The sequence below is a fragment of the Sminthopsis crassicaudata genome, chromosome 1, assembly GCF_048593235.1.
Source record: "Sminthopsis crassicaudata isolate SCR6 chromosome 1, ASM4859323v1, whole genome shotgun sequence".
In the NCBI taxonomy this organism is placed as follows: domain Eukaryota; kingdom Metazoa; phylum Chordata; class Mammalia; order Dasyuromorphia; family Dasyuridae; genus Sminthopsis; species Sminthopsis crassicaudata.
In genome coordinates, this window is record NC_133617.1 from 250644412 (window position 1) to 250669828 (window position 25417).

Here is a 25417-nt window from a genome sequence, read left to right on the forward strand (position 1 = left end):
GGTGTTGTTTATTTACCTCCTAGATGCACAATCTCACATGAGTTTGAACTTCCTTTCATTTCTCTCAATAGTCAGAAGTTAAATATAGCAGCATTGCACAATAGATAGAAGACAGGATTCAGGATTCAGGAAAAGCTGAATCTGTACTAATGCTGACATATACTAACTGTGTAACCCTAAATCAATTATTTAACTTTTCAGTGTCCCGAGGCAACTCTCCCAAACTACTGTATAAATTAATCTAAAAGACCATATCAGTGTAGGGGATTTCTACATTAGAAACTCCTCATCCAAAAAATAAATAACTCTAAGCTCTCATCAAATCTGAAAGTTATTATACCCCTGGCAACATAACTGAGCCCATGAGAGGACATCATGTAGGTCAGCTAAGGATCCTCATTCTTTCTGCTATATTTCTGCTATAGGGGCTTACTATTTCTTGCTTTAAAATCCTCCTCATGTCCTTGAAACCTTTTGCCCTGGTACAGCTGTCCTGCTTTATTAAGATTATATCTTTCTCTGAAAGCCTCATAATCGGTAATTCACTGTCCCTAAAATACAGTCTTATTTCAGAGCTGACTTGTTACAAATGATTGATGATATTTTCATGAGCAAACTAAAAAAACTGGGCTGCAGATTTGTTCAAAACTAGGCACATTTTTCAGTTATGTCCAACTCTTTATGCCCTCATTTGGGGTTTTTCTTGGTAGGGATACTGGAGTGGTTTGCTATTTTCTTTTCCAAGTCATTGGAAGATGAGGAAACTGAGGCAAGCAGAATTGAGTGATTTTCACAGCCTAGTCACACAGCTAGGAAGTGTCTGAGATTAGCTGTGAACTCAAGAGCACAAGTCTTTCTGATTCTAATCCCAGAATTTTTTTTACTGCTCCGCCTATCTGATATCATTTATAATTAATTATATGTAAACCAAAAAAAATATATATATATACTCTTGCAGTCAGTCAAAAAGACAATGCTATATATAGGCTTTCTAACAAAATTAACAAAGAAAAATATTTTCCCCAAAGTAGTTCTCTTATTTTCTTAGATCACTTGTCCAAAACAGCACATAAATGCTTAGGAGCACTATCCTGGTTGTGAGCAATTTATGCTTTCTGCTAAGAGTTGAAAGATAACTTTATTCAATAAGAGATAGTCAGTGGTCTCCATTATTAACAGTTATTTAGTTACTGGTAAGAATTGGGCATCTAAGAAGTTGATTCATTTAATATTCTTAAAATCCCATACTATAGAATATGTTTATCTTTGCTTTGTCTTACTATAAATTTGTAGATCATCCCCAAGGGTTAATTATAGGCTCATATTGAGTACTTTGCCTGGGGAAAATCACCTCATGCATTCTGATTCTAACTCTAAACTCCCAGAAATTCCCAGCTTATTAAAAAAAAAAAAAAAAAGTCCTAGACTCTCCTCATCTAGATCCTATCTAATTAATGAAAATCAGTAAGCTGCTAGAGAATGATGAGAAATGTTAAGGAAGTTGTCCTATGCTAACCGAGGTCTATTTCTGAATCCTACAGACATTAGTTCTTTTAAGACTTATGTATCTCTCCTGTAGAAGTTAATATATTTCAGCGATTTGGTACCTCATTCAGTTCTGCTAGGCACAATGAAGATAGATAGGAAATGAATAAGAAAGTTCTTGCTCTATCAACTTTGCATTAGAACTGAATTATTGCCACATCCTAAAAAATAATTTGAAGTGAGTAGCTATGAAGACGACAGTATCTATTTCCCAGTATAATCTATTTTCCTAGTAAGTCCATGTGAGAGTACAGAATATTGTTTGATAATTCATAATAAAACATCTATTAAATCACAGGGAAAACATGGCCAATTATATTAGTTATAGACTAAGGAAAACTATACACATTATTGATGATGTTTTGCAGGGCAATATTTTTCTTGTGTTTATTTTAAAGCAATACAAATTAAGCAACATCATGAGAAATATGTTCATTAATATAGGAATTTAATGATCACTTTAAAGATTTACAGAGTTTTTCAATTTGTATCAGAATGGAAAGTTTTTTCTTCTGTATATTTTCCCCCCAAATACTGTTACATTGACCAGATAAGCCATTTTAAATTTTTTTGTTGCTGTCATGCATGACTTTCCATTTTAAAATATATATTTTAATTGTATCAAAATATAATAGATATATAATAGCCATCTCTTGAATGATTTATTACTCTATTTACTCTCTTAGTTGAGCATATATGTAATGCTAGTTAATAATTGTGTTTATTACAAAAGTACTTTTTTAAGACAAAAATATAGAAATGCAATTCTCAATTATTTATGTAATATACATACAAAAATATATGGTATTTATTTCATCTACCTCACTGATCATATACATTTATAAAGGTAATCAAATTTATTCTTGTTCTGTCGACATTTAGGATGTTGTGATTTCTGGAAACTTAGAAATAACTATGAGAGACACTATCCATTCCTTTATTATTTCATCCCAAATAATGATTTATGATTTAGAATTTGGTACTAATCTTCTTTGATATTCATAACCAAATCTTTAAAAATAGAAAAGCATTGGAAGGAACAAAAGTAAATTTCACCTATGGTGTAGATTAGCTTGATCAATATTTAGCAAATTGGTTGGATAGATTTTTATAACTTCCTAAAAATTTTAGTGCCAAATTTTTATATCAATTTTGACAAATGAATGTGACACTGTAGTTTCCTAACAATTTGAAATTTTTATATCTGCACATTAGATCCAAGTAAAGAAATCATATCTTCAGAGCATAATATAAAAACAATATTTAAACATAAATTATAAGTGAGTTATTTTTTCAAGGGGACAAGTGACATATATGCAAATTACATAGAAAAAATTTCTCTTTTTCCTTCCTTCAAGCACAGATCATTTAATGGTCTACCCACTTAACACTTTTCTACCCTCACTTAGCAATATTTAAATAGCCTTCAAGAGCCAAACAACAAAGGAATTATGATTTTTGCCTAGCTGAGACAGTTTTTAAATGTCACCACAATTAATGTTGTCTATTCTATTTTATTTTTGCTGCCAAAGAGATACTTGGTAAGTATTTTGTTAGACTCCACTATACTTTTTTTTAAAGCTTACAATTATAAATATAAATGGCTATGAAACATGTAATTATGAAGTGAAATATCAATTTCATAGGAGTCTTAACCTATAATTTTCACATCCATAAATAAATCATTGCAGTAGGTTAACACAGACTTTAGTGGTTGATCCTATTTTTGACACTGAATGGGCATCATGAGATTGGCTTAAAATCCTCAAAGTATATATACCTTACTCAGTAGAATGATTGATCTTTTGGTTGAAGGAAAGGACTGTATTTCTTTAAAAAAAAAAAAAAAAAAAAAAAAAGGCAGTGTATTGTTATGCAAAGAAATCAGGGTATCTAGCCAAGTCCTCCAACACTTACTAGCCATGTGATTTTAATCAAATTATTTAACCTTTCTCTGTTTCCTCCTGTATGAAATGCCTACTTTGAACTAGATCATCTCCAAAGTTCCTCCAGTTCTAGCATGGTATGAACAATTTCTTTATCATGATCAGTCATCCTACTTTGATATTTATGATGACCTTATTCTTATTTCAAGACAATGAAAAAAGATATCAGGGTTCCACTTTATAAATTGTAACTTTCCCAGGGAAAAAAAAAAAACAAAGATGTATATTGGACTACTAATCAACCAATAATTTTTAAAAATTTTCTACCCTATTGGGCAAATACCTGGTTTCAAAGAGTTAATATTTCTTTATGCATCTACATGCATATACACACATATCTACACATGTATGTTTATGGATATAGGGATAGATGGATAGATAGATAGAAAGATACATAGATACATAGATAGACAGACAGACAGGCAGACACAATAAAACCAGGGAAGTTACATACAAGATTATTTAAGGAGAAAGTACAGAACCAAATAGAGAATTCATGAATGCAGATATTTTCATTTTTCCTGGGGATGTTTTTCTCTCACATTTAGATTTCTTTTCCATTTTTTGAAGGCTACAAAGGATGGAAATGTTTCTCTGGTTCCATTCATTTCAGACTTGAAATGCTTTTGATAGTTCACAGCAGAATTTTTCATAATTCATTTCAACAGCTTTTACTGGTTGCCTCCTAAATGTAAAGGACTATACTAGATGCTGAAGGGGAGACAACAATAAGAACACAGTTTCTCCTCTCAGGAAGCTCACAATTTACTAGGGGTTTATAAAACATAAATTTAATACAAACCAGAGTGCAGAATTGGAAGTAAAACACTGAGAGAATGGAAATTTATAAACTGATTATCTCCTTCTAGTTTATAGATTCTGCATCCCCAAGGTAGATCCGAAGTTAGAACTTGTTTTAAACATGTCTAACTAATGTAGTTCACTTTTCACAGCGTGTCATAAATTAACAAAATAGAACATAAAGATAATTTTCACAATTTTAAATTATCTTCATACAAATGAAATAAAGAATCATTTTCATTCTATTTAGAGCTAGAAAGACTCAGGCATATAGTCTAATCTCCTCATTTTTTCTGACAAATAATGACCAGCTTGCTGAAGTTGGAGCTGGATACATGTTTTTCTGGAGTGGCCACAAAACTGAAATAACTCAAAAGAAATATAAGATGGAGAAATTTAGAGAATTTATCCCAAATGTTCACATGAACTGTTTGTGCCCAACCTATGATAGGACGCTTCATGATTATACTGGTCTGATCAATCACAGTTTGGACACATGGTTACTTGACTCTAATATAGTGATGTCATTTTGGTCCTCTTTCAGAATAGATGACAACTAACCAAACAATAGAAGCTCAGAAGCATTAAATCAAGTTTATACATGTAGTTAAAAAGAGTTGATTCAAATGCACATCTTTTGACCCCAAAGTCTTCTTACTATAACAAGTCCCCTCAAAATTCTTTAGACTAAATTTTGCATCAAATACTGGAAAGAAGTAGTAGCATTTGGTTGCATTTATGTTAGTGTGTATGTATATGTATACATTATGTATACACATACACACATTATATATATATATATATGTGTGTGTGTGTGTGTGTATGCATATATACATTCTATATATATGTGTATATATATATGCATATATACTATACATATATATGTGTGTGTGTATATATATATATATATATATATATATATATATATACACATTTGTGTGTATTTCAAATCTGCAGATCCTGCAGACTATTGATTGCATCCACATCCCTTCCTTGTGATAAACAAGGTCAACCTTATGCCACTAAGGCAAATTCTTATCGCAGAAGGACTAGAAGACATAGCCAGTAATAATGCTTCCCTAACTTAAAATTTAGAAAACTCATAAATTTTACATTCTACCAGCCTCATAAAGATAAATCTTTATTGGTACTGCAAATGGCTGTCAAATTATAGCTTAGTATTTTGTGCTGTAAAGTTCAATTCTGGATTTCTAGTGAAACAACAGTTATTTTATCATGCAGTAGTGAATGTTTTGTCTCTCTTACCTTTCCACACAAGGAACTGCATTATCTACTTCAACTAGAACCAAGTATTATCTAATATATTCAATATAAATTAAAATCAAAAATTATTTTAGTAATAAATACCACTTGCTTTTAATTGAGTGCTTAGACATCAGCTTTTGATCAGAATAAAAGTGAAAGGAATATAAAAAAAAATCAGTCAGATGGGGCAAAAAACAAAGTGTGAAAACTCTTGATTATTATTTAGTGCCAGTAAGTCTTTGAAAAGTTGTATAGTATGCTACATAGAGAGCCAAACCTTAGGTTCAAGTCTCATCTTTGACTTATATTGGAAAAATTGCTTAATTTCTCACTGCTCCAGACAGCTTCCCCAAACTGTAATTTATAAGACAACTGTTTAAAGAAATGAAATCACAGAACTGTCTCAGAAACATCCTTTAAAAACACTGAATCCCACTGTTTTTTATCCTCATTAGAACTTATCTCCCAGTGATAGAATGTAAGTTTCCTAACTGTTCATTTTTGTCTATGTATCTCAAGCACCTAGAACACTGAATGGCAAATAGTGGATACTTAATAAATACTTGTTGACTGATTACTCATTATTTTTTTCTTTTTTATTATAGTTTTATTTACCAGATATATACATGGGTAATTTTACAACATTGACAATTGCCAAACCTTTTGTTCCAACTTTTTCCCCTCCTTCCCCATGCCCCAGATGGCAGGTTGACCAATACATGTTAAATAACTCATTATTTTTAAAGATGCCTCAAATTTTAGTATCACAAAATGAGAAAAAAGATAGATGCTCAGTGGAATAACCATCACTGAGAGAGGGCTCACAAGGCATCACAGCCTGAAGAACTAAGAGGAGAATAAAGCCCAAAGTCTACATTGATAGGTTAATGGAACTGAAAGGTCATCTAGTTAAATCCTGGCATTTTTTTCAGTTGAGAAAACTGAGACAAACCTTGACCAAGGTTAACCCAGGCAGTAAGTAGAAGAGTTGGAATTCAGTCATTTGGTTCCAAAATCCAACTTTTTTCATAACAAGATATTGCCTGCTTTAGGAGAAGGAATAGTTAACAACACTGCTTAGTTTTCTTAGATCCTGCTTCTCTTTCCAAGTGGAGAAAGATTATAGCTATCTATAAGTTAACAAAACCCTTTCCCTTTTTTTCAGTAGCCATGATTATTTTTCTGTATCAATATTTCCTCCTCCACTGAGAGAGCATACAAAACTCTAGGAGGCAAAGGTGAGAACAGTGTGCATACTGATGAAGGATTTCTTTCATTTTTCTCCTATGGTCTAATTTGGGCTTTTGAATTCGTAAATATTAATCTTTTTCACATAAAAGTACTATAGAAGTCAATTGGAAAAGTAAACTTTGTATGTAACCAGTTTATATTGAGAAGAAGAGAACCATGATCCCCTTTTGTAGTGGAAGAGGTGAAAGGGGTGGTTATTTTATTAAGACTTTTCTTTATTGTAGGCCTCCCAGACCTGTAACCAGCATGAATGACACACTCTTCTCCCACTCTGTTCCCTCCTCAGGAAGTCCTTTCATAACCAGAAGGTAAGTTCAAATGCTATTATTAAATGTCACCCCCTTGGTAAATGAGTCTTGGGTCTCTGGAGTGGAAAATGTCCTACTTTGAACCATTTAATATAAATACTAGTAGAAAACTAATTTGGAAATGTAACTTCATTCATTATATGCTTAAGGAAGGCAGTTGACTCATTGAATTGATATTATAGAAGCCTGAGTTTATATTCTACCCATAATAAGGAAGTAGATTTGTTCAAATACCACTTTTAATATACACTACTTCTGTTGGAAGAATGTAAAGTTGAAAACCCCTGTTAAATTGCACTTTCTGATATCTGCAGTTAAAGAAGTTCATAAAATTCCAAGAATTGCACTAGTTTTTGGAGATGTTTTGATGGTCTAAAAAAGTCGCATCACTAAAAGTATCAGTTGACAAAAACATCCTTCTTGACAAATGTTACTATATTCAGAACAAGGAGTTGAATCAATAGCTAGAAGGTGTGATTTCGTTGGCAGTTTAATGTGTAAAAAAAAAAAAAAAGAAAGAAAATGTATGACAGTTTGTTTCATTTTCCATGTATTAATTTCCTCATGATCTAAGGATAGGAATAATTAATATCTCTGAGTTTGTTAAACATTAGAAATGTCAAAAGGAATCCTATGCAATAGTTCAAGTTATGATATGAAAATGTATTAAGTACAAATAGCACAATCTAGTAGGAAAGTAACAGCAAAGATAAAACAGAAGTTGGAAATTGCCTACATAATCTCAAATGATTCTAAAAAAAGTTATAATGATCACACATAATACAAAACAATCACAAACCCTTCCACTAAGAGCTAAACTTGTTTCTGAGTTAACTGACTTTAACCCAGTGTTTCAGTATTTACAATGAGGACTTGAAGATAGAGAAACATACTACTTGCTACTCATTCCTGTCCTCATATACACATCAGGAGTAACCTGAGTTAAAGACATTTCTTATGCTTGTAATTAAAGGAGTTTTTAAAATGGCAGTTTCAGTGATAGAAATGAAGAACCATAGGAATGTTACAGGAATTGTATTAGCTTCTTCAAGAGAGAAACAAAATATTTCCCTTGAGTATTACCCAAGAACCATTAGCCAATTCAGTTGCTTCTTCCAAAACAAAGATATGAATTGTCAGACCCAGTCAGAAGACAATTCAAAAACTTATTTTTTTTCATTATAGTCTGAGAAGATTTCACTTAATATTCAGAAAAAATATTAGAGTCTTCATTTAACTTTTGCTGTATTTTCTCTAGGAAGCAGTGCATTCTGCAAATGCTCAACCAGAGGCTGACTCTATCCTTATTTCAGGTCATTTTATATCATTTCAGCTTGGACGGTGCTTATGGTGGATGCGTCTAGATGGATAACATGACTTCCTCCACCCTAAAATATTCCTAGGATATTCTGAGCTGCTCTGGTTCCTCCAGGGTGCCCGATGCCCAATAATTCAAAATGGTGGCAAATATTTTAATTTGTTTCCTTTTTCAGGTTCTTTGGAATGTTTCCTTAGAACCCTACAGTTGTTTTAAATGATTACACTGTATCCTGTGGAAACCTTAGTTTGCCTATGGTGTCTATTGCCAAGGGTCCTGTCAAATAAAACTGTGTCCACTGAATGTCTTTCTGCTCTGACTGGGGCTGGGCTATGTAGATGGGCAATTTTAATGAGGTCTCATTGTTTGAATTATTCAGGTTACTTGAGGGTATGAATGCAGCCAATCCTGTGGCTGATGAGCATTCTCTCATAAAGCAGTATGTAAATCAGCTTCACAGCAACTCACGGTCAGTATGTGCACACTAAATTCCTAACTGCAGTAGTTCACTAGTTAAACTATCATTAATCATTCTACTCAGTTACTAAAATTGCTTTCATAGGATGCTTCAATGGGGATAGAGGACTTTTGTGGTTTTAATGAGACTTCTAAATATCCAACCCATTCTGAACTTTCAGAATACTTGCTTCCTTTCCTTTGTGAATACAGTATTTCATATGACATTACATTTTCCTACTGGTGTTTACCAGGTTTTTTATTAAGGTGGCCAGAGAAGCTGGGCAGAGTAAAAACAGTGTCATCAGACCCACATCCGTGCCAACATGTATTTACTATATTACTTCAACTATTACCATCAGAGTACTTTAGTACATGTCACCCATTATCTTATCTTCATCATTTAACATGGAGAATATGGACACAAACATCTGAGACCTTTCTCATCCATTTAGATTAATGAGTTCTCAGATCTCTGGAATGCATTTTGCTTTAACAATATTGTTGTACCTATCTTTGGGGCTTTCTTCCTCTCACCCTCATTCTTCTAGATGATTGTAATCTAACAATTCAAGAAAACTCTGGCCAGTGAGTTTGCAAAAGGCATTTGGAACTAATTTTGAAACTAATTTGACAGACATCATTGCCTTTACCTGGAATTTTCAACATTACCTTAGGCTGGTATCTCTTTAATAACCAGCACTAAAAATAAAGCGGAGAGAATAAGAAATAGATATTTTTCAACGAGTTTTTCTTGCTAGAGGCTGTTTGGCAGGTACCAACCTGGGGTTCTTTGTAATTATAATTTGATCTTCAAAAGGTACTAGAACATTTGAATTTTTCCAATTTTCTAGCCATTTCTAAATTTCAGCTTTAGAAGCATATCAGTTTCACAATACCCCCCACACACATACTTTTTGCAATAAGTATCACAAAGCATCTTTCTTTATATCACAACACTTTTTAAAATTATCTTGATCTTTTGGTGCTAACATGAATGATAAGGAGTTGACATGGCCTGAAGCCAATTTTTATTAACCCTTCCAATTCTTTGGAGTAAAAGCATCCTTAGTTTTTAGTTTTCTGTGCTAGCCTGTTGTGAAGAAGGCACTGAGATGTTGGGCTGTTGTTTTGCCTCCAAAGTGAAATGATTCATTAATAGGCTTTATTTGTGTTTCTTTCTCATTCTCATCAATAAGCAAAAGGTTATTTTTGTTGTTACTCACTGTGAAACCAGACTTTACCCATTCTGCCAACTAAACATTAAATGTCTTAGGATTCACAAAACTTGAATGTGATTAAAATACTAAGGACTCTTTTCTCTAGTATGTCCAGATCCCAGTTAGTGAGTCAGATATTTTTACTTCAACAACAGTACATTTGTCATCATGATATAAACAAGGAAAATTAAAGATTTTCCTTATGTGTGTATCACTTACCCCTAAGGATTTCTCTAAATTTGATGTAGCTTATTGAGATAGCTAATTTGCATCTTATATGAGAATTCTCTCTCATTCCTCCCTCCTTCTGTCTTCACTTTAATGATTAAAGCTAGATCCAGTCCTCCTGATCTATATCTTGCCACTGGACCTAGATGGTTCCAGAGAAGAAAGTGAGACAGGTGAATGTGCATAGCCTTCCCTCACATCCAATTCACTTGTATGTCATGGCATCACATCCATGTCATGGTCCTCCTCTTTGAGAATGAAGAACAAACAAAAGCAAAAGTGTTAACTTTATTTCCACTAAGGGACAGCTAGGTGGGGCAGTTAATAAAATACTTGGCATAAAATCTGGGTCATTTTTCCCAAGTCCTAATATGGCCTCAGAAATATATTTGCTTTGTGGCTTAACCTTTTTTTCCTCAGTATCCTGATCTTTAGAGCTAGAGGAGATGAAAAACTATTCCAGTATCTTTACCAAGAAAATCTCAAATGAGGTCACAAAGAGTTGGACACAACGGAATAACAACATTCCCATTAAAATCACAAGTGAAACATTTTTCATGTTTCACTTATTAATTTATATTTATAAGTTTCCTATAAATTTAGCTTTTCCCCCTAAAATGAGTTTTTTCTCCTAAATAATTTCAAGTTAAAAATCCATACCTTCCTTTCAGAAAAAAAGATAAGATTTTGAGTCAACATCAAAAATCGTCTTAAATTTTTCCCACTAATATGTTCACTTTACACTGTCTTTAGCATATATAGTATGACTTGTCTGAATTAATACAGTAATTTTGGTAAATTCTGTTATAAAATACACCAGAGAATATGAATATGTTAGAATGCTAACTTAAAATGGAGAGAAATCATATTTTAACTTCAGCTATTGCCTACATTAAAAAGTTAATACATAATTAAAACCACAAGTCCCCTATCTACCTTGTATAGCTAACAACTTTTTCTTAGCTTCAAATGCTTTAGTTGTAAGCTAGAACTTTCTTGTGAAGAGGCAGTTAGGTGGCACAGTGAATAGAATGCTGGACCTGGAGTCAGGAATACTCATCTTCCTGAATTAAAATCTGTCCTCAGACACTTACTAGCTGTGTGACCTGAGTAAATCAATTAATCCTGCTTGTCTCAGCTTCCTCACTGTAAAATGAGCTAAAGAAGGCAAAAGCAAACCAATCCAGTATCTTTGTCAAGGAAACTCCAAACGGGGTCAAGAAAAGTTGGACATGGCTGAAAAACAACTGAACAAGAACTTTCATGTACACATATAAATTATTTCATGGTAATATCACTACTAACAATAATAAGAATTCAGTAGATTCTGCTTTTATGCAATAGAAAATACTTTGATAAATTTAGTTTTATGAATAGACATACAAGTTAATTTTGCATTTCTAGCTTACTATGGAGTCAGGATACTTGTGATGTTAGGCTGATTTAATTTGAATTGGCTTCTCAGTATTAGCTCTAACAATATTTAACACATTATGATTTGTTTGTGGCAAGCATTTTAAAATTTAAAATCCAAAGTACTTAAACCAGAAAAAAAGTAGGAGAAGGAGGCAAAAAACCCTTAGAAGAAGAATTGTTTGAACACCGTCCCCCCCCCCAATTTTTTTTCAAAAGTTTATTCTCTGCAGATAAAAAGCATTGGAATGTTCGTATTGCATAATCTTTGTTTTATTTAAATTAATTTGTTAACATCAGGGTCTGAGTACAAATAGGCATATTATATGTATCTGAATAAGCACAAAATTTATTCTTTTCTGAATGTTATTTAAGTATGCCAACTTTACTTAACCAATTTTTGCTGATATCCAGTGGTGTTCTATCAGCTAGGTTCATCATATATTTAATAACGTATGAAAAATTCAGTCCATAATTATATTCAAGTACATTTTCTAATCATTAGGATATTCATCATTCCACACTGCATTTTATACTTTGCTTTTTATGGCTGTTCCTCTCAGATACAATAATCCAATTTTTTCATATAACATCCAATAAATAATATTTTTTAAATTGGAAGATTTTAAAACATATTTTGAACATAAACAAAAAGGCTAGGATGTATGTGTATGAATTGTTGTTCCTTTGAGTTCCTAAAGGAGTCCTTCACAATAGCAAAAAAAGAAAGAAAGAAGAAAAACAAAAATTTTATCATATTTCACAACTTGGTGGAGTTGAGGAGAAGAATGTTAAGGAAATACATAGAATATTTATATTTCTGTCATTATAGAACTCAGTACTGCTAATTTTTGAAGATACTTCCATTATGCAATATGTCTCTTACATTTTTCATTGAACAACACACATATGTATAAAAATTTTCCATTAATATACCTAGTGGGGATGTAGTGTGAATGACCCCATGACTAATGATGAATATTGCTATATGGAAGGATGTGCTAAGGGCAAAGAGAACACACACATATATAAGTATATAGATGTATGTATATGTATGCATATATGCAATCACATATATTTATATGTACAAGGGTTAAACAGTGGAAACTTAGAAAGAAAAACAGATTTTGAATCAGGGGACATGGGTTCAAATCCCAGTTTTGCTACTATCTGTATGACCTAGGACAAGCTATTTAAATTCTCTGAGTTTCAGCTTACTCATCCATAAAATGCGGTAATTGGACTTCTTGGTTTCCAAGGTTCTTTCCAGATCTAGATCCATGACATCATAAATATTTCACTATAATAAGTAAAGAAGAAAGGAGAGGCTTAAATGACAGTCATAGGATGGAAATGAAAATGAGGGAAAGACATAAGAGATTTGTGCTAGAATTGATAAAACTTCAAAACTATTAGATAAGAGAGTGTGAAGGAAAACAAGGGGCCAATGATAACTCAGGGTTTTTTCTTGGTTGTTTGTAATATAGAATACATTTCCCTAAAGATTTCATGTTAATAATTAGGGTTAGATTCCCACCCAGACCTCAACAACATATCCAACCTATAAGATGCCTGAAGTATAGTATTAGGCTTTAATGGTTTGATATTATTTAATCCCCATATATAACTTTTTTAAATATGGAAAAATGCATTCATTATAGCATGTTGTAATTTCAGACAACTATCTTCAGTGCTGCACCCCTTACAGTAGATCTAAACTCTTCAAATCCCTATTTTCCAGTGAAATGAAAATTCTTGTGGGTCTAAGTCACTGGTGATGGTTCCCATAGCTTGGACTTGAGTTCTAGTAGGGTAGGATGTGGAGGATGGGAGTTCATGAAGATGGAGGAAGAGGAAACCTGCAAGAGATTTGGACTTTCATTAAATGATCCACTTACTTCTTTTTCCATTTGTAATGTCATCTGACTAGGCGTTTTCTCCTTTTTTTGCCAATTGCCATAAAGTGTTATGCTGGAAAAAGTTTTAGATTAGACCCAGTAGGCTTTGGTTCAAATACTTATTCTGATGCTAACAATTTGTATGACCTTATTTAACCTCAGTTTCCTCTTCTATAAAAAAAAGGGTTTGACTAGATAGTCTCTAAGTTCCCCTCCGTTTCCAAATCTATGATTTTAATAATAATTTCAAATCTTCTCTCCTATTCTTTCCCCATTCCTGAGGCAAGCACATAATCTCTAATTTTCAAAATAATAGCTTTTTTGTTTTCAAAATACATGCAAGGTTAGTTTTCAACATTCACTCCTGCCAAATACATATTCCAAATTTTTCTTCTTTCCTTCCCCTCACCCCCTACCCTAGATGCCAAGTAATCCAATATATCTTAAACATATGCAATTCATCTATACATACTCCCACATTTATCAGTGCATAGTCTTTTTTAAAGTTTTTAAAAGTTTTTCTTCTTTGTTTTTTTGACCAGCAGCAGTGGATTAACATTTGATATAAAAATAAAGGCTGTAAGTGGCACAGTGACTAGAGCATTGCATCTGGAATCTGGAAGACTGTCATTCAAATTCAAACTTCAGATAGTACCTATGTGAAGTTGGGCAAGTCACTTAATCCTGTTTGCCTGCACAAAGTGAGCCAAAGAAGGAAATGGCAAACTCTTGCAGTATTTTTGCCAAAGAAAGCCCAAGCAGGTCATAAAGAGTCAGACATGACTGAAATGACTAAACAATATAAAAAGAAAATTGTCTTTGTTCTCAAACAAGCCCAGCTCAGTTCAACCCTCTTGTAATCCTACTATAGATGTTCCTGGATCCACCTTCCTTTCCACAGCCAGCCTTGCTGGTCAACTAATTCAGAATGTGGGAATGTGGGCATACTAAGCAGTTATACTTTAGTGAATTAAAGAGAAGGAAGGGGAGAAAGAAGAGAAATCCCAAGCATGGCAAAAAAAAATTTTTTATGATCCTTGATTCATACAGAATGAATTAGGATATAGTATATGCTTAAAATAAGGGGCAGCTAGTGAGAGTGCTAGGCCTGGAGTTAGGAAGATTTATCTTTATCTTTTTTTCTTAGAAAAGTTTTAGTGAAGATACTCATTCATTTTATCTGAGATTTAGGTGGGGAAAGAGAAAAAAAATATGATGGTTCTGTCATATCAACTTTGAGCTTTTCAGGAAATAAAATGGGATAGGAGGTGAGAAGGGACAGTTAAGAGCATAACAGAGAGCAGAAATGACTTCCTGAGCAAGTCATTTTACTTAAAGAATAAAGGTAAAAACTTTAAACAGAAGCTTAAAAGGAAGTTAAGTGATTTGTACAGCTAGAAAGGATCTGAAAAATATTCAAACCCTACTCCTCTTAACAGTTCTCTTTCAAATCCAATCTTAGAAGGGACCCTCTGAACATGAGGAAAAAATAATTCAAGCCACTAACATAAGAATGCAGCCCCAAGCTCACCCTTTCCCATAAATACAAATCTAGCCTCATAGTTTCCACCAGTTATCTTGCCACTCTACTTATTGTCATTTCATATCAGTTGCCAGGTGATGGTAATAAATTTCTAGTGCATTATTGATCCTCAAATTTTATAGCACTCTTTATCAGTTAATTATTAATCAACCAGAAGCAAGTGTATTTTTAATTTCATACTGTACATTCTTTAGTTTGGAATGAACATAGAAATAAAGTCCAAATTTCCAGGGGAAGAAGAGAGAAGAAAAAGTAGATAAATAATTTAGCTAGAAAAGCAATAATTGGCATACTGAAGAGTATTTTGAATAGTCTTCAGAGATCCTGGAGTAGATCAGATACAACCACATTTTGAGTAAAAGTTGTGGTAAAACTCCATGATTTGTGGAGAGAACTCATGGAGATAAAGATAGTCTTTGAATGAAGCTGTACTCCTCAACATTATCCTGTATTGGTCAAAAAGTCTGTGCTTTGGACATCATTGTAATACATCTCTGAAAACCCCATGTGTGATTAGCTTGTTACAGACCACTTATAAGCAAAGCTTAAATGTTTGTTTGTTTATTTTTTACCCTCTTCTGGCAGGCATGATGGCCTCAGTTGGAGAGAAAAATCAATATGCTCAATGGGACAGAAGGATTGTCTAAAACATTAATATAATTTAATAGTCAATTATGTTTTAGTGGGGATTGCACTTTTAAAATAAATGGATACCACATCTCATGTAGGATATGTTCCTAAACATTGCATGAAATCAAAATTTTAATAAATTAAATTAGATTTTAAATTTTCTAAGAAACCTTGATATCTCTTTATAAAGTGATAATTCTGTTGTTAAATAAACTCTTAATGTATGTTTTTACAAATTAAGATATTTTAGTGTTTAGTTTTCTTAAAATAAGGTACATTTATAATCATACAGTCAATTAGAATTGGTCATAAAAAGGAGTTGAGAATTTCACACTATTTGATGTGGCAAATCCTGTGTGAATATTAATTTGATTTAAGCATTCAGGGACTTTTAAAAAAGATGTAGTTAAATTATGCATTTTAATTTCATTGATGAAGAATTTAGGACTCAGACAAGATTGGACAAGAGTTTGTCTTTGTTCCATCCATGTAAAAGAATGATTTTAATAATAATAGTAATAATAAAGAGCACAAGGTTACTATTTAACTGGCTTATGAGCATGTTGCTTAAACACTTTATCAAAATCATTTACATATTAAGAATTAATGTGTTCTTTACCAATGAACACTGTTCATTAAAAACAGATCTGGCAAGACCTCTAATTGGAAGTTTCATTAGTCATTTATTTGAATTATTTTGATTGTAGTATCAAGTAATAAAAGTACATTTCTTTAACAGTATCCTATAATTCATTCTTTACACTTATTAAGACCAACCTACCTTCATAACTAATGCAAATTCATAAGATTTTTTTCTACTTCATGAAGCCACCTAGACAGTGCTAGAAAATAGACCTAAACAATGGATTCTTTTTTAATAGCAACTGTCTATTTTAATAGTGTTCAATGGATTAATAATGATAGGTTTTTATTTTTACTTCTATAGCCAGATTTAATATAAGAACAAATAATATGCTCTCAAATATGAAGAAATGAATTGGCATGGTTGTAATCTCAGTCATTTTTCAATCTTTAACTATAGTCATAAGAAATAACAGTCTAAATCCAATAACATCATAGTTGAGATTCTGTCAGCCCAGGAAATTATAGGCAATCTATATTAGAGAATTTATGGTACTTGAGGAAGGCATACTTTAATTTCTAATAAACCCATTGAATGTATGAATGTGTGGGTAGATGAGTGGAAGGATCAATAACTAAAGAGTTTCTTTTCTGAGTTTGAATGGGTCTATGTTTCTATACCAAGTTAAACTGTGTAGTTACCTGAAGTCTTGTCCTTAACATTTAAATCTAATAAAAGCGATTTGTCTACAGATATGGTCCTATGTCACCCATTTCTATTCTTGAATGCTTATCAGTGCTGACACTCTTAGCTTTCCCATCTCATTAACTAGCTCTCCTCACAAGAACAATGAAGTAGAGCAGAGCAAACTACTGGCTAGGGCTGCTCCAATTTTTCTGAAAGGCAAAGGGTAAGTTTAAAGACATGGTGTGTTGGCATCTCATATTAACACAACTAAAAATAAAGTTTACTTTTTTATTATTTCATGCTCTTAATATCTTTTTTGATTAAGAGCAACAGTTTCATTGTAATCCAATTAACCACATTAAGTAGATGTTTCAAATAATGCACTTAAACATCTGTGTGTGTTTGATTCTCTGACCATGATTTCTGTTACTTCGGTACTTGAACTTAAGCTTTTGATTTGATATTCCAAAGAATAACTAATCTTTGCCTGGAGTTTTTTTCAAAGTTTTAAAGTAGAAAGAAACTAACTTTAATCATTGTGGTTTGGGCAAAAGTAAATCAGGTTGTTTTTTAAACAGCTTAATTAAAATAAGTTTTTTATAAATTAGTAAAAGGGAAATGAAAATGTCAGTATTAAGTTTAGTGTTTTTCTTTCCCTCACCTGCATCCCCAAGAAAATGACTTACTATTCTTTCCTGATTGCCATAAATTTATCTCTGCTTCTCCTGACTACACCCTTTGCTCCCACCCCGTTTCAGGTTACACTACAGCCTGGATGTTGCAGACAGGCTAGCTGATGAACATGTTCTCATCGGGTTGTATGTCAACATGCTTCAGAGCAACCCCTCACGGTTAGTGCAGGTTTGGCCCCTGGGCAACCAAGCTTAATTTGAAGGAAAGAGAACTACCTAGTTGATAACATTATGTTTCAATGTGGTACCCTGTTGTATATCAAAAGAGCAGTCCCCAAATCAACTAGATAAGAAAAAAAAAATACACATGCATATAATATATGGATATATGTTATACACATATGTAATTAAGAGAATTATGATTATTTGCTTGATGTCTTTGAGTATCAGTGTTCAGTCATAGATTCCAAGTGATTAATTATACCCTAGCAAAGACAGGGGTATGATTATACTTACTTTCTAGGTAAGAATTACCTACCATACAGACAGACTTATGGTTTTTGGATGGAAAGCAGTCACTCAGTGCTTTACTGAAAGTCATCATCCTGGAATTTAGTTTATTCTAAGGACATTGCTCTTACTGGTAGATTAAAGGATAATGTTTCATTTAAATTATGATTAAAATGAAAAGGAGAAAAATAATAAGACTTAACTAGAAAAAGTTTGAGATAAATATATTCTATTAAACCATTAAGACTTTATTCAGACTTCAGGGACTAATAATTTGCATATAATTCTTGTGCAGTGAACACTGTACAATAATACAATTCTATAATCATTTAAAGAAAAAAAAATTCAACTATACTAGAAATGTAAGGGCTAATCATAGGTGTGATTCTAAAACTTACTGGTAAAGGAACTTTTACTTCCTCCTTTTCCAACCAGGAGTGTCCATCCCTTCTTAGGTAACTTGATGATCCCTATTCCCATGGATTCACCATATTGATGCTGAACTTAGCACAGGCACCTAATTAGTTTAGGCTACTGCAGTTTAGAACTCCTAAGGTCATGAGATTTGTCAGCCTCAACCTTCCTTTTGGTTAATATTATAGACATGTGCCACCACACCCAACTCAAATTTTCATTACATGCCTACTGTGGGACCCAGAGTCCCAAAGACCTGCATCCAAATTCCACCTTTGGCATGTAACGACTTTGAAACTGTCCAAGATAAATGATAATAACAAATTATGGCAGTGCTTCTCAAATTATGTCCAGGAAACCCTTTCAGGAGTCTGTGAGATCAAAATTATATTAATAATACTGTCATTTTAATTTCTTATGCAACAAATATTAATAGACCTGACCCACACAAATAAAAACTCTTTGGGAGTAGAGTGGCTTAATGATTTTTAAACATATAAAAATATCCCAAATCCAAAGGACATGAGAACTTTTTGTTTACAGATAAGATTTTTCTATTTCATAAAAGATGATGAGAACATAAAAATTTTAATTCACCCAATATCTGACTGGTCTCAAAGAATTTATAAGAAAATATTACAAAGAAAATTTACAAGAAGACTTCATATTTTTGTTTTAATTGTCTCAGAGTTTATGTTAATTTACTATTTATACATTATGTGAGAAAAATAGTAGTCTCATTCCCATCCCAGTAACATTTATCCTTGCTAAAAACTGAAGAAAATCTAACATTTCTAAACATCAAGATCTATTAGCAAATTCATTAATTAAGCTTATTTACATTTATGCTGTCAAATATAACTTCTTTGAACTCTGGGTTTCTTAATTAATTATAGTTATGACTGTGCATCAGTAAGAGGTAATGTGCTTGGACTTCATAATGGATTATGAATTGCACTTTGTGTGTGAGAAGGCAGGAGGCAGGGATTAGACCTAACTTCATTAGTTTAGGGAACTCCTTGCAAGAGCAGGTCAGCATCTGCTCTGCAACTTATCATGTCCAAGAGTTGCTGAGGGCACTGAGAAATTAAATAACTTTCCAGGTGTGGCTCAGTTAGTATGTGTCACAGGCAAGATTTAAATACAGTTCTTCTTGACACCAAGGCTAGCTCTCCATCCTTTTTTATACTGTTATGCCTCTCGTAAGTTTCCCATAAATTTTATATTTATTTCAGCTGGAATATATCGCCTTTATTTCTCCTTAATCACTTGCCGTCTGGCTCTGTTCCTTTATTCTGCTAGAATTTCCAGTTGAAGAAATCAGTAACATTCATTTTATCAAACTAAACAGGCTTTTCTTCATTTCTGGACATTGTCTTAGACTATCTCACTTCTTAAAATTGTCTTAGACTATCTCACTTCTTAAAATTGTCTTAGACTATCTCACTTCTTAAATTTTTTCTTCTAGCTTCTAGTTCTACCTGACCAATTGCTCCTTCTCTACCTCCTATTCATCCTCTGACCTATTTTGACTTGGTTCAGCCCCCTTTTTTTTCTCTTCTCATTCTAAAGGATGTCCTTCAGAAATCCACCCCCTTTTAACTGCCTCAACTCCCATCTCTATGCATACGATTCCTAAAATTATCCCTTCGTCCAGAGTTTTGCTTGTAGCAGCCTGCTCAATATTTTCACTTAGTCTTCTTCCTCTTATTTAAATGAGGCATCAAAATAGTATACCAGCAGAGGTGACATCAGACAGTGTATTTGAAGTCAGATGTATCATCAATAGCCATTAATAATCTTTTCCCTCCAACTCCCATTCTCTAGGGCACCTACCTGCAATATTTGACTGTTTTCCACCTATTTTTGCTGTATTCATTCAGGTATCAAGTCTTATCAATTTATTGCTGAAGAGGTCACTCAAATTCATCTCTTTCTCTATATTCCTTTGGTCACCATCTTAGTCTTAGACATCATCTCTTCATATATGGATTATAGCAATAGTCTACTACATCATCTCCAGTTTCTTCCCTCACCAAACTGTGCTATACTCACTCCCACCATTTTCCTACAATACCTCTTTGATGCAATAGTATCTTCCCTCTCCTGGATTCCACTGAATTCAATTTGGCCAAAAATATATGAAATCCAAACACTTTCATGTCATCCAAAATCTTATCTTGATTATCAGATATTTCCTTCTACTACTTAGTATACCTCACATATGCCCATTCCATCTCCATGCCTTTCCTCATTCTGCTTTCTCTACTTCTCATCTCTTTCAATATCCTACTTACTTTTCATAGCCAACTGTGTCACCTAATCTGTCAAACTTAGTCTCAACTATTTTAGATGCTTCTGAGAATTCTCCCAGATCTTAACTATAATTATTTCATAAATATTTGTTTTGTATCCCTAAAAAGTTTATAAGTTCATTATATATCTCATAGTGCCAAATACAATGCTGGACACATCTCAGATTTGTTGGGTTTAGTTGAATTTCTTAGTAGAAGTCCCTGGTTCTGCATAATATATTTTTACATAATCAAATATTTTGAAATTTTGATTATAGTTTTACTTATACTAATAAATTCTTTCTCTTCCTAATAGATCTATAAGACAGGTTAGTATTTATCAATTTGCTAATTGTTAATATTTGTTTACAGATATTAGCCCAAATTCTTCAATTATAATAACATCTTAAATTTGAATTGTTTCATACACCTCAAAGTGCTTTCATATATTTCCTTATTAATCAACCTGTCAAAACTTCTAAAGGAAGGAGTGATGACATTTATTTAATTTCTGGTACATTTTGTGATATTTAATTTACAAAAATTATTTTGATACATAGAAATTTTATCTTGTCTTCAAACATGTATTTTGACCACAGATGAATTTCTTTCTGAAGACAATGTGATAGTCTCCTTTTATCCACAACTTCAAGTGAATCCCAAGTACTTCAACCATTTCTTGGCCCTTTTCTTAATTAAAATAGCAACCTTTTTTCTAAATTGCCAAAGGGGGAAAAACTGCCATGCTCAGACTTTTTTGCTAGCTGCTGCTTAATCACAATGACTTCATGGTCACATAAGGACATAAAACTGTCTATAAATGTACTACTCTTCCATGTGGAGATAGCCATATGTTACTTCTAGAGAAAACCAAAAATAGAATTAAAAAGTATTAAATGAGGCAGGCTCTGTCCAAAAAAGATATTCTTCATATTTTCTGTGGATTTTATCTTCTCTTTTAATTCTTCCATTCTCTCTTCCCAGTATTGTTTTGACTCATCCTTTCTACAAGCATACATTGCTAAGTCTTACATAGATTTTTTTTTAATTTTCTCTTTACCCTCTTCCTTCTCATTGTTTTGAAAAAATGAACTTTGAAACCTAGTAAAGATATTTGTGTATCAGATATTTGAAAGTATTATAATGTTCTACTTTCCTTCACCACCATTATTTTTACCTTTAACTTTCTCTTTCTTTGACAATAATGCATAGCTCTCACCTCTTTGAGAAGGGGAAAAACACAGTTCAAAACATTTTCCAGGGAGTTTCCTTAGTCTAGGTTGAATGGATTCTGATCATTGTATTTCTTAGTATCTCAGTATTTCTTCAGTACTAAAGCAGTTGGATGCTGCAACTTGACCTATCAGGAAAACCCGAGTTCAAATCTTACTTACTAGTTATGTAACCTTGGGCAAGACAATAGCCTCTTGGCTCAGTTTGCTCAACTGCAAAGTAGGAATAATAACAGCACCTTACTCCCAGAGTTGTTGTGAGGATAAAATGAGACAATATTTTAAAAGCACTTAGAATTAGTAGCAGACACACAGTGAGCACTGTATAAATGCTAATTAATAATATTTATTCCCTCTTAAATTAAGTTCATTTATACTTGTTCAATGCTGTTCAGCAGGTATGTTGGGGGTATTTTATAGATTAATGTTTCAATTTCTTTCCTCTTTTATCATCAGATGCTAAACTAAGATCAGGAACTGGTCCTCCTACTTATTATATATTTTATCACAGCACTTTATACTCTGAACGCAAAGACCCAAGAAGTATATAAAGCAAGAAGCATGATAGAATTTACAAGGTAGTGTGACAATATTGCCTAATGGATAGAGAGCTGAACAGAGAGTCAGAAAGATTACCTTTCAAGTTCTGTCTGTTTCACATATTTGTTACTGATCCTCAAAAACTCCTATATTCTCTCAGGTATCTTCATCATCATCATCATCACAATGCATATTGTTCTATAATAATATCAAATCATTACAAAATCAAAATATAATTATAGTGATATAATAACAATGATTATTATTATTAATCACCATCATCATCATATGGGCTGTTCTCTTTGTAATAAGCTTTAAGAATATAAACCTGTGCTAAGACTTTTGGAGTATCCTGCATTATAACATAATATATCATTGTAACTCTTATTATAACTTGCATGTATGTTTTCCTTTAAAGGTTTATAAAGTACTTTTATAAAGTACTTTGCATATGCTATCTCATTTGATCCTCCCACCTACCCAATGAGTTAGGGATTTTTATTAACCTCATTTACTCAGAAGGCAAAAAGAGTTTATGCTGCTGCCCAGAGTCACACAACTGGTAAGTTTCTGATGCATGATTTGAACTCAAGCCTTCCGAGTCCTGTGCTCTAACCACTACATCACCTAACTTCTATAAATTACAGAGAAGTGGCTGTATATATTCCCTCGTGTCTGCATCAGTGAAATCTCAAGTCAACCTAGGAGATGAAGGCAAAAAACATAAATGAAACACAATGCAAGAGCTAAGGACACAAGGAGCCTTTTGTCCTTAGCTCTTGCATTGTGTTTCATTTATGTTTTTTGCAAATACTTAGGACAGTCTCTACTTACTAAGCTTATATTTGCAACCAAAATTATTCTTTATCCTGTCAAAATTTTTGTGTAATACAATATTACTCGATATCTGGGCCACATTTACAGCTGGTATAGCTTATGATTCTGTTTTCAGTAATTAAAAACCTTTAAAAAAATGTCCACTTTAAAGAAAATGGTTAGAAATCTCCATATTTTAAAATATCTCTTTATTAATTGAATTAAAGTATATATTCTTTAATATAAGATACCAGTATGGGAGATGAGAAGCAGTGAAAGTCCTTGTTATTTTTAGCCAGTTTCATATTGTACAACGAATAGCATATAACTATTAGGATATTTTAAAATTAGAAATGGCATAGAAAATTCATAGATGTTACAAGTTTGACTTTAATTGTTCTTAATTAGCTAAGAAATTTAATTGCCTTATGTAGTTTTGACATTCTCAGCTTTAGCAGCCAAACGAATCATGAATTTTAACTTATATAGAGAGTAAAATTGTCATACTTTTATAAAAAAAAGAAAAGCACTTCTCCCTCTTCACCAGAAAGTGTAGAATATTTTTTATCACATATATATTAGGGATCTTAATAGCTGTACACATTATCATAAAAATTTCTAGTCATTTAAAAGGGAAGAACCACATGCATACATGTATTTACATATATATTTTGTATGTATATATATATATGTGTATGTGTTCATGTGAATATGGACATCTTTATGTACCTTATGTAAACTGAAATTAAAATGTGGGAGCTGTTTCACAATCTGTTCTATTTAACTATTCACTTTTGGTACATGTTTAAGAGACCTCCTCTTTTTGATATGGACAAGTACTTGGCCTAGGTTGGAAATCCAGCATTCTCTCACAGGACCCAGTTCTTCTACTGATTGGCATAGGAGTTTTAACCTGCTCTGTTTCCACCTTGGTTGGTTCACCCCTCTTTAGGCATCCTGGTAGTCCTCTATTCTTGGAAGCTCACCTTATTGGTGCCAGGGAGTATGAATATCCAATCATCCTTTTTTTTAATATGGAAAAAAATTAACATTAATGTTTTCTTAAATTTTGAGTTCCAGATCCTCTCTTTCCTATCTGCCACTCCCCCAACCATTGAGAAGGCAAATAATATCATATTGACTATATATGTAAAGTCATACAAAACATACTTCTACATTAGCCATGTTGCAAAAGAAAACAATTATATAAAAGACAGTAAAGATAAAGAAAATGTTTAAAAATATGCCTCAATCTGTACTCAGAGTTTCTCAGTTCTCTTTTTGGAGGCAGATAACATAGATCCATTGGAATTATCTTGGATCATTATCTAGCCAAGTCTTTTGTAGTTGATCATCATTACAATATTGCTATTACTATGTGCAATGTGATTTCCTGGCTCTTTTCACTTCACTCTACGTTGATTCATATAACTCTTCCCAGCTTTTTCTAAAACCATCCCCCTCATCATTTCATACAGCACAGTAGTATTCCATTATAATCATATATCATAATTTGTTCAGCATTTCCTAATGGATGGCCATCTTCTTAATTTCTAATTCTTTGCTATCACAAAAAGAGCTGCTATAAATATTTTTATACAAATAGATTCTTTTCCATTTCTTTGATATCTTTGCATAGCTAATAACTCTAGCTGAATTACAGCTTAGTGGTTCTCGGCTCAAATGATCTAGCTGCTTCAGTTTTCCCAGTAGCAGTAGCAAATTTGAGGTATATGCTACCATATAATAAAAGTTTCAAGATTTATAGTATCAAAAGACTCAAGTTCTGGCCTTTTCCTTTGCTACTATCTCCTTACTACCTTGAAACTATAAATAAATCAACTTACCTTTTGAGTCCCAATATTTTTATTTGGTGTCAGGGAGGG

At 32.7% G+C, this 25417-nt stretch overlaps 1 protein-coding gene across 24 annotated transcripts in view; it reads left to right on the forward strand.

The window, feature by feature from the left end:
• Positions 1-25417, forward strand: part of DTNA (dystrobrevin alpha) — a 329968-nt gene that overhangs the window by 243872 nt on the left and 60679 nt on the right. For 9 of the 24 annotated variants that reach the window (XM_074277720.1, XM_074277808.1, XM_074277749.1 and 6 more), the window contains one exon: positions 7034-7117. In XM_074277720.1, the coding sequence (XP_074133821.1) occupies positions 7034-7117 (84 nt within the window). Of the gene's footprint in view, positions 1-7033; positions 7118-8450; positions 8739-8814; positions 8905-17238; positions 17317-17851; positions 17945-25417 lie in introns of those variants that run through there. The other 15 variants (XM_074277657.1, XM_074277844.1, XM_074277767.1 and 12 more) reach the window with 6 other exon arrangements.